We start from the raw sequence: 11,637 nt of genomic DNA on the forward strand, positions 1-11,637 counted from the left end.
AAACACACATAATGACCAACCTAAACTTTAACCCTTTCAAACACACATAATGACCAACCTAAACTTTAACCCTTTCAAACACACATAATGACCAACCTAAACTTTAACCCTTTCAAACACACATAATGACCAACCTAAACTTTAACCCGTTCAAACAACTACTCACGCATTGTACCCAACCTAAAGTTTAACCCTTTCAAACACACATAATGACCAACCTAAACTTTAACCCTTTCGAATTAATATACACACATCATAGCCAACAATTAGCTTTAATCATTTCAAAAGAAGATACAAACCATATCATATCAAAACTAAATTTCAAACATGAAACATAGCGTTGCATTATCTGTATTAATTACTGGGTTAAGGTTTAGTTCTGATGTATGTAATACGCTTGCTTTGATCAGAAGTTAATGATAATTAACAATACTTGGACTCTGTGACCTCTATCAGTGATTTTGGACACTATTTTTTGGGTTTTCACGATTACTGCCAAAAAATGCTAGTATATTTAAATTGCTATGAATGTAAATAAATCCCCCCTTAATTCTCCGCTTGGGCAAAATAAAGCGTCACCTGCAGGAGTTAAATAAAACTTGTCATTGATCAAATATTCGAAGATAAACCAAGGAGTATGTACGACCTGAGTGGCCTGAGAAAGGAAAACAACTTTTTAAAATCGTTCATCGTATCTAGATTCAGTATAATTAAAGAACTCAAGTTTGTCTTCTTTCCACCGTCTTCTGTGAAGCACTGTGAGTGACATGAACTGACAAATATTAAATAATCAAATGATTTACTACTTGCTTCCAATATAGAAATTATAAATTGGTTAAATACAAGTAATCATAATAAGAGACTAGAGGACACTCAGTAGAGCCCCTACCTCCGTTGATCATATTCGGCTCTGAAAAATACGAAAATGTGCCCGTATGTCCGTCGTTATCAACGGACACGGACCATTTTTGGCAAGACAATGAGACATGATGTCCTACATATGTCCACCAAGTTTGATCAAAATCCGATGATTTTTGACTGAGTTATAGAGCAAAAATAGTGTGAAAAATCAGTCTCCGTGTTAACAGATTCGGATTTTTGTGACCTTGACCATCCAAAAACTAATCACTTCTAGGTTGGGTTATAATCCAAGTGTATACCAACATTCGTCCAAATTAATACTACCGTTTTCGAGAAATCCTGCTGACAAATGCACACACACACAGGGGTGAAAACATAACCTCCGTCTACCTTCGGTGGCAGAGGTAACAAATACACTGAAATCGCTATGTAAGTAGTGAAATTCACCTGCGATCCATATGTTAACTGTAGAAAAGTGTAGCATATCTCAAGGACTAGTAGAATTTGTTCTTGTCATCTGCGCTTTGTCCACCGCGGGGAATCGAACGCCAGATTAATATTAGCATCTTAGCATCTTAGTTTAGAAACATACCGTTTATCGATTAGGAAATTAAAGTAGAAATATTTCTTAGGTAGCTTTGTTAGCACAGTGTACAAAGTATAAGGAGCTTATTAATTTGTTTTATTAGTACAGTGTACAAAGTATAAGGAGCTTATTAATTTGTTTTATTAGTACAGTGTACAAAGTATAAGGAGCTTATTCATTTGTTTTATTAGTACAGTGTACAAAGTATAAGGAGCTTATTAATTTGTTTTATTAGTACAGTGTACAAAGTATAAGGAGCTTATTCATTTGTTTTATTAGTACAGTGTACAAAGTATAAGGAGCTTATTAATTTGTTTAATTAGTACAGTGTACAAAGTATAAGGAGCTTATTCATTTGTTTTATTACTACAGTGTACAAAGTATAAGGAGCTTATTAATTTGTTTTATTAGTACAGTGTACAAAGTATAGGGAGCTTATTCATTTGTTTTATTAGTACAGTGTACAAAGTATAAGGAGCTTATTAATTTGTTTGATTTAGCGCAAAGCTACATAATGATCTATCTGCGCTCTGTCCACCACAGAGACTCAAACTCCAGATCTTAGCGTTATAAGTCCGTAAACTTTCTTTTGCCCCACAGGAGAACAATTAACAGGAGAAGTATACGCTAGTGTTAAACAGTTTACAGAGACATAACAAATGTGTTGTAACATATTGTAATCATTATTAGCAGTACCAGTAACCGTGTGATCTCCGCTACAAGCTATGGGAAGACACGTTTCAGTAAGTTTCCCATGGGGATGTGGAGGTCGACCCCCATCCCATGTTCTTTGGCCACGCGACATACATGTGATGCTCTCTCATCAATGCCCACCCCTCTAACTTCCTCCCCTACGCTCCGTTATCGTTCATCAGGAGAAACTGATTTCTATAACGCTTCTACTTCGTGCTGTTGCATACATAATTTAAGTTCTTTGTTTCAGCACGTGCTGCACTGAAAGACTCCCTATAACAATAAGATGACGTCTTTCCATCCACTGTGTTGTCGAGAAGACTTGGTTCATAACAACACGATTTTCCACTACGGTCTCTCCCTTACCGGAAGTAGGCAGAACCAAAGACCCTTTAAGATTTTTAAAGTGAGAACGTAATATCAGACAGAGATTGGGACGGTAGAAGTGGAGGAGAGGAAGAGGGGGATGAGTTAAGGATGGTAAAATATCTAACATAGACTCAGCTGTTTGAAACATATCTTTCTTACTGGAATCATCAAACGCAGATGTTTGCGGTCGCCATTCATTTGTAGCTTCTACGTTTACTAAACACAGCTAAAAAGTCTTGACAGCAGGTGGCACTAGCGTGGGAGATAACTTCTAAACCACTGCGTTCCCACGGTTTGAATGTACTTCTACTATTTTATAATGGTTGCTTTTCTCTACAGTACTGTGCCCTCCTTCCACTAAATTCTACACACATTTACTTATAAAATAATGTTTTGGATTTTACCTAGGTTGAAAACAATTTCCAAGTTTTAAGTGCATAACCACAACATGTTATTATTGCTGATAATTGACTTTTTTTGTCAACCATTGTAGATAAAAGGGAGGAAAGTACTACAAAACTAGATACAGAATAAAGTAATCAAGTTTGTCTTTTAGCCATCTTCAACTATATAGCACTGGATGAATTGGACTGCAAAATATTAAATGATCAAGAAAATGTTTTAAAGTGTTTTCTATTTTCTTTCAACTTAGACATTATAAACTGGTTAAAGTTATCGTCATTATAAACACTGTAAGCAGTGGTTCGTTCTAGTATAAAAAAACTACCTGTTTTAGAATGTCTTCTGTGTTTCGTTACAAGAAAAAAACTTTGATCAGCATGATTGTACTTCTTGAATCGGAAGGTTCATTACCTTCGTTTGCAAACAGAACAAAAAGTCACGTGCTATGACTTCTTTCCGAGAAACCCGAAACTCATTTTTGAAACATCAAGCAGACAAGAACAGATAATCACACCCGAACAGGTAGTCTAGTTTTATAACAGTTATATGATCATAGTTTTATCTTATAGGAAGCATAGAATTAACACAGGTATGTGCGAAAAACGTGAGAGAAAGGACATGTTTAATATAGAGAAAAAAGAAATCAATAGTCTTATATTTTCAGAAAATACAATACTGATATCTAGCAAAAGCTCACTCCCTTACAATTTAGACACTATGCTACAACCACCTAACTATTATAAATTCTTATCCTGGCGGTGAAAAGCTCGCCAAATATCTACATGCTTTCTTAAAGTCGAAGTAAGTTCTGCAGCTGCATACTTGAAGTTTTTCTTTGAGTGTGAGTCAGATAGGTTTTGTTAGGCCAAGCGTTAGTCCATCAAGCATCATGAGTTCTGCTTTGTCCCTTCTGGACCCATGTTGTATGTGTTTGACAAGTCGAGCAGAAAAGCACGGGTCGAGAGTTCTTCACAAAGAAATAAATCGAAGAGCTCGTGAAGGGGAATGACAACCATTGTTAGAACAAGAACTAAGGAAGCAAGACTGGCTGGTGACTAACTGGTGGGCAAAAGGGACGTTAAGCTTTCATGGTGCCATATTGTCAACGCCAAGTTCACGGTGTTTAGTAGTCTGCAGGTACTAGCTGAATAGGGGGATTAACAGAAGCAGAAATCATTGTAGCGGGGGTTAAGAAACTGTGAGAAAGTGTCATAGCTCTAGTAAAGTGTATACTGATACACTAAGTATTCCTAGTTTGATCTTGTAACACACAATAAACAGGAAGGGTATAGTCTGAGAAGAGAAGATAGTGGATTCAGCTGTCAAAAAAATAGTAAATATATATATATATATGTTATAGTGTATACCAAAACAGTGACGTCAAATAGTATATATATATATATATATATATATGTTATAGTGCACACCAAAACAGTGACGTCAAATTGAACACTAATAGTTGTATAAATTGATTCTAGGTTTTTATCCAACAAATTTAATTTATGTATAAGTCATGTTCTTAACATGAAAATAAAGCGTCCTCTGCAACAGTTAAATAAGATTTTTTACATATCCTTCCATGAAGTATTACCAGAGACAACTTGAAAAAATTTACTTTTTTGTATGCCTCATAAATGACAAAGATGCTATTATAAAACCTATACGCAATATTCGTTTATAAACGTCTCTACCATAGGAACTTGATTGTTTATTTTGAAACACCTAATGAGTCCTAAGTAAATGAGCATCAAATATAAAATGTGGTAACATTTTATAGTTTCTCGCTCTAAATATTATGTTTTTACGACACATATATATATTTTTATATAGATAAAATATATATTCCAAGTATCGATCAGGTTTATTGATCTGTAATTATTGTATATTTTTTCTTTTTTATCGTGTGATAACCATTTTTGTTGAATTTGTTTGTTTGTTTTTTCCTTTCGTAAAATAATAACACATAAAATGGAGGAAGACACTCACTAGGACGAACTAGCATTATACCGCTTGCTGAGTCCTCTAGTGGGCTATCAGGTTACTAAAGGCTTGAACAATCGAGTTTTCATCATGAGAGAGGGCGACTGACTGCTCAACTTTGTACAAAAGCCTTCCCTCGTGTGCTATTTCTCAAATAATTAGTTTAAAATAATTTTATTTGCTCTAACCCATTTTATTATTTTATTTTTTCAGACATATTTCTTCACCGATGGTGATGATCCAGACTTTCAATCTAAAACAGGTGAGAATTTTTCTGTTCTCTCGTCTTTATACCATTCAGGTAACGAGTAGCAGGCCTTCTGAGAATGGCTCGTCCCTTATTGTGTTGTTCGTTTACTAGGTTATTGAACGACCATGTATCTATTGTTGCTTAGACTGAAAATTGTCTACTGATTCATAACAATTGTCAAGCAACAACGGTCAAATGTTAAACTCTGCAAAATACACGTTACTTGTGCTGGATGCTTATGTATAATTCTTCTCTGTTACTAGGATGTTATATAATATATTAGTTTTATTGTGTTTCACAGGTGGTCACCTCGTCAACACAAACTGTTCCTCGTCACATAATCGGTGAGTCTACTAATATTTTAATTTAACTCTTCAATAAAATGCATACAATTTTAATAGAGTATGTTAATATAAATGTTACTGGTTTGTTTCTGCTTGTCGTACTCTTTAATTGAGACTTCATAGATATTCTTACTAGCCACATAAAAAAAAGAATATCACTAAAAATCGGACTACAACTGAAACTAAAATATCATCTGTCCGTTCATTTCAGTATTGACTTACACCGCTAGAAACCGGGTTTCGATACCCGTTGTGGGTAGAGCGCAAATAGCCCATTGTGTAGCTTTGTGCTTAACTTCAAAACAAACAAACATTTCAGTATTAATGAAAATGTTCAATCCTTTGGTTTAAGAGTTATGAGATATTATCTTAGCTTCTATTTTAATAGTCTATTTGTATAGAACTTATCAACATAATTAGTCTTTGTTATTCCTAGGAAAGCTTTGTGCTGCAAGATGTCTGTTGAATTCGACAGGTTCCTGGAGAGCCACAAGAAGTAAGTTTAGAAAGTACGGTTTTGTAGTAATTATCTTCGGGCTAGTTCGTCATATTGTAAACTGAATAAATTGATTTCTAAAACCAGGAATACAAATATTATAAAATACATTTTTCAGTAGACGTGCATGTATCAGCTTAGATTACACGTAAAATATCTGGATATTCTTGAGTGATCCCTTATCTGGTATTTCTGGGGATGTATGCTGTGCAGTAACACAGAAGGACGCCGTCTTGAAGAGAACTTTGTCAAAACAAAACAACTTGTATTCTGTTAGCTGATGCATAATCTGTATACACGCACAATAAAAATGTGACTACATAACATAACAATGTATTCAAGTAAACACAATATGTGTTTGTATCGCTACAACAGTCAGTTGGGTTATAGTTCACATGTGAACACAATATACTGTGTCGTGAAATAATACGTTTGTGTTAGATTACGACACAACCTTTTTTTTTACGATGTTATTCGAATTTGCTTACACTGTTCGTACGATGACAAGTGTATTGTATATCCAATAAATATGTGACGTTCAATTTCGGAATTCGGTCATTAATCGAATGAAATGACCATTTCGCGAACTGAGTGTGTCAAAATTATAAAAAAATTGGAAGGAAATGTTATTTCATGGTGTAAATGTGCAAAATGTTTTATCCGACAGAAGATAACAAACAGCTGATTTGGTCTTTGTATAAAGCGATTTAAACAAACTACAGTAGCTCCAAGCACAATTATCACAAATAAAATAACATTTTGTTTCGGTCTTTGATAATTCTGACATGCTAAAATCGCGAAATGGTTATTTTTTTCATTCAGTGACCGAATCCTGAGATTGAGCGTAATATATACATGAAAGAATTTAATTTTGTAACGCTGTTCTTTTAATATTACTGCAATATATACAGAGAAGTAAAAAATATGAGTATGAATATGAATAAGAGTTCATTAATGTTGTCAAGGTTGATATCCCCACCCTCCATGAACGACAGGAAATAGATTGTACTGGAGGGGGGGAATCCTGAAACTTATAATTGCAGGAAGGCATGTGTATGTAATAACCTCTCTATCGTGGCATTATATTTTTTTATCCACTGGGGTATTATTATTATTATACGAATCTACGCTGAATGAAGTGGAGTTGGGTCTTGAAATAACTTTATAAATATTATTTTGACACAAATTCGCAGATTAACAAAACTTCGCTGTGTTGCATGTGTTTTTTTTTTAGATGTGAACTCTGATATTCCATATCGCACCAAGAAAACAATATTAGTCCATTTGAAGTATCCGACAAAATGAAGAAAAAATACAGTCTAAGGTTTGATGCTTTAACCTTCAGCTCAGTATAGAGCTTTAACTACATCTGTTGAATGTTTCAGAAGCATGACGGTATGATGGACTGTGTTAAATAAAATAAATAACCAATGGCTTAATAACTGTTTAACAAGTAATAACTCATAATAGTTTCGGCCTACTTATTAGAAAACCTTTGGCTAATTTAACTATAACATATGAAATACGCAAGATATTAATGTATGTTTGTGTAAAGAAAACATAAAATCATGTCAAGCTGTTTAACGTTTATAGACAAGAGAATGTGGAACAGTAGCGTCTCCCGACCTTTAATATATATATATATATTCATTTTAAATAAATAGGCCCGAAACAAAAACTTTCAAACAAAGTAGAAAAGCAAAATAAAACCAAGATATACGTTACACAGTGCGGCTAGTAGATTGTATTCTAGTACTAGAGAGAGGTATCTACCGTAGTAGAGCTCGCCACATAGGCTTAGGTATTATAAAGGAGGTTGGGGGAGAAGGCTAAAGGAAGTATGATTCCCTAATGTTTCCTCCATTATAACAGTTTAAGCGCGGTTTCATAATAGGGCACTAATTTAAATACTTTACTTGTATTCCAGACTGAAAATAAAACACTACCTTTTGAAACGTAGGGGGCTAATGCCCCGCTTCTCCAAGCCTTGCCCGTTCAATATCTACACAAGTGCGACGCTATTTGATTTTGGCCATGTTGTTTGAAGTCATCTATTTATCTATATAAGTGCGCATGTCTGTGTCCCTAACTATCGAAACCTATAAACTACCAAGATGGAATGGTAATTTTTTTTATTTGGTTTACTTGATCGCCTTTTATTTTTATACAGACAAAAAAGAGAGAGAGAGGTACACAAACCACTGTTAGTTGAACATCCTCAGATTCCAAAGATAGTTTCACAGAGATGACAAAGAGACTCCCTGCAGCCCTCCCCCACCAAGCAGTACGCAGCATTGAATTTCCCCCACACAAGCTTCTTTTAGAGTTCTCCAATACAGTTAGCTTTTTTTTTTTCTGGCTACTGTCAAATGACAAGAATTAAAAAAAAACAGAGTGGAAAGAAACCCACAACAAGGCTAATAGTTCTCAGTTTAATAAAATCATTATATATCCCTATGTCTCCCGGTAGAACAGCGGTAAGTTTACCATGTTAGCATCTGGGGTTCGATTCCCCTCTGTGAACACAGCAATGTGGCTTTGTTCTAATATGAACAAACGAAAACTTTTAACATACACAACTTACATTAAATATAATCATAATAACTAATATATCTTTGTAGTTTAATTAAATCATAACTTTTTAACACTCTCAATTTACATTAAATAATGTTAAAATAACTAACGGACAAATCTTTGTAGCTTAGTTAAATCATAACTTTTTGATACTTACAACTTATGTTAAAATTACAATAAACAGCTGATAAATGTTTGTATCTTTAATGAAATCATAAGCTTTCCACATTCTCAGCTTGCATTATATAAAATTACAATCATTAGTCGCTTAGAGGAATCATAAGTTTTCAACGCTCACAGTTTATACTGTTAGACAGTTCATTATGTATTGACAAAATCTGTAGGTAGAAGTAAGAATACACACTACACAGATAAACTTGATCATAAGAATTAATCATTTCAGGTGGTTCTGCCACTTTGATGACGACAACTACGTCAATGTCCCTAGATTGGTAAAATTGCTCCAGATGTACAACCCCCAGGAAGACTGGTATCTAGGAAAACCCAGCATCCGAGCACCGCTGGAGATATTAAATCGTGACAACACACAGGTATTAAATTAATAATTTATTGATTTGTTGATTATTGTTACTAAGAAAAACAAAAGTTGGAAGATAAAATGAGGTTTGAAGAAACACGAGAAACTGTCTAGTTTGTGCCGAATGTTGGTTTAAAATGTGAAACCTCCAGTTCAGTGGTTCTCAACGTTTTCTTTTCCTCCTTCAGGAACCAGAGACAATCTCAATAACTCCCATACTCAGGTCGGTTTATCTACGAACTTTGGTACTACAGTAGATAAAGCAACACTGACATAAGTATGCAAGTTAGTCAAATTGTTAAATAAAACATTATTTTCATTGTATCGAATATAGTATCGTTTCTTTATTTGACTTTAATATGAACCCCTTTCAGAAGGCTCGTGGACCTTGAGAACCATGGCTCTAGCTTATGTATGTATTTATTTATTTCCGTTTTTTCACATGTTATTTCCATGCGCCACATTAATATTGTTTTCTTGTCTAAACCAAAAATCCAAAATATATTCAGTTAATAAGCGTCTAATTATCATTATGAACCCAGTTTATGTAAACTGTAATGTTACGTGTCAAGAAAAGCTCTCCACCAGGGGAATCGTGACATCACAAGGAAACCCCTACATGTGCGTTGTTTTATTACTTAAAACCTGGAAAGCTAATATTCTGTCTTTAAAAATGCATAACCTCAAATCCAATTGTAGTATTACATTCATCCCGATAAACCTTTGGTACTAGATTACTACCGGGAATTCTAAGCCACAGCGAACTTTTGAAATACACGCAGCTACGTTTTCTTCATATAACAAGAAGAAAGGAAAGGGGGCTCTTGTTAAACCTCAGATGAGCAGAACGTTTTTAATAAACTATTCGCCCCTGTAATTGATCACTTCCTTCAGCTAACGCTATTACGATGAATCCTCAGCAGTGCGTGTCACGAACTCAACTTACACAAATGTCCGGGAAAGCAGAGGAAGAAGACAATTAGTGGCACAGTGTAAAGCGGTCTGACACAAAAGAAAGGAAATCTCTCATTAAAATACCTTCAGAATTATCGGCACACGTCAGGCTGGAGAACTTTGTCCCTAGAAACGATGTTTTTGTAGAGATCGTTGCATGAATTGTAAAGTAAACTTGGAACAGACAGTTGTTGAAGGTAGAGTTTTCCTTTACAATTACATCGGTTGATGAACCCAAATCATTCTGAGGTTGTAATAATAGCCTGAACAAAACCCTAGAAAATACTCGTCCATACAATAAATAACAATAATTCAAATGAAACCCTACAATATTTATCTGTGTGCTGTTAATAACAATAACACAAACACGGCCCTAAAAATATTTGTAAGTATTATTAATAACCTGAACACGGCTCTAAAAATATTTGTAGGTGCTATTGATAACCTGAACACGGCTCTAAAAATATTTGTAGGTGCTATTGATAACCTGAACACGGTTCTAAAAATATTTGTAGGTGCTATTAATAACAATAATCCGAATGAAATCTTAGGACATTGTCAATGTTACTAATGTACGTTACACAGTATTTAATTATACTTACAGTACAGTTTTGTGTAATTTTTTTTATTTTAGTAATATTACATTATCTTTTCTTTAAATCTTAAGAAATACTTATCTTTAAAATGTATGACCCTTAGGTTCGCAAATTTTCAAGAATATAACATTTTAAGTTGAAATACTCCCGAATCTGACCGGCCTATTCCTTCTCGAAGTGAGGATCACTTGTTTCATTAACCTCCATAACACAGATGCCTAGACACTATATCCGTTTTCCAGCCTGTATTTCTGGCTACAAATCATGGGGGAAGATACGTGATATTTTCCTCACGTACGTGAATGCATATTGAGAACGTTACTGTCACTGCAGCTGATTTATCACCAACCTTGATCGATTCGTCTTCTTTATTCTTGTCACATCCCCAGTATCTTATACTGTTCATGCCCTTCAGTTTCGGTGACAAAATACTGTCGGTCTTACTAAATTATTTGCTATCTATGCGTTTAACCATCGTTCAGGTCCATTAAGTTTCATACTGACAGCGCCTGGTGTCTAGAAGTGGCCAATTGTACTTCATTAACTAATTTTACGTTTTATGTAACAGCAACCGCCAAAATATTGTACAAATCGCCCGAACAAGTAATGAACTCCAAGCAACGATATATATATAAAAACAAAACAGAGTTTTTATTATTCTTAGTTAAAGAAATATTCAATCTGTGTTTTTATACTTCTTAGTTAGAAACATTATATCTGTGTTTTTATACTTCTTAGTTAAAGAAACATTATATCTGTGTTTTTATACTTCCTAGTTAAAGAAACATTCTATCTGTGTTTTTATGCTTCTTAGTTAAAAAAACATTTTGTTTTGTGTTTTTATACTTCTTAGTTAAAGAAACATTCTATCTGTGTTTTTATACTTCTTAGTTAAAGAAACATTCTATCCGTGTTTTTATACTTCTTAGTTAAAGAAACATTCTATCCGTGTTTTTATACTTCTTAGTTAAAGAAACATTCTATCCGTGTTTTT

The 11,637-nt window shown here is 34.2% G+C and overlaps 1 protein-coding gene across 1 annotated transcript in view; it reads left to right on the forward strand.

Moving 5' to 3' along the window:
* LOC106460922 (fringe glycosyltransferase-like) overlaps nucleotides 1-11,637 on the forward strand; it is a 28,581-nt gene that overhangs the window by 9,093 nt on the left and 7,851 nt on the right. Inside the window, exons 2-5 of the mRNA XM_013920680.2 lie at nucleotides 5,105-5,153; nucleotides 5,443-5,485; nucleotides 5,922-5,981; nucleotides 8,959-9,106. Of these exons, the coding sequence (XP_013776134.1) occupies nucleotides 5,105-5,153; nucleotides 5,443-5,485; nucleotides 5,922-5,981; nucleotides 8,959-9,106 (300 nt within the window). The remainder of the gene's footprint in view (nucleotides 1-5,104; nucleotides 5,154-5,442; nucleotides 5,486-5,921; nucleotides 5,982-8,958; nucleotides 9,107-11,637) is intronic.

The sequence above is a fragment of the Limulus polyphemus genome, unplaced genomic scaffold (assembly GCF_000517525.1).
Source record: "Limulus polyphemus unplaced genomic scaffold, Limulus_polyphemus-2.1.2 Scaffold864, whole genome shotgun sequence".
NCBI classification, from domain to species: domain Eukaryota; kingdom Metazoa; phylum Arthropoda; class Merostomata; order Xiphosura; family Limulidae; genus Limulus; species Limulus polyphemus.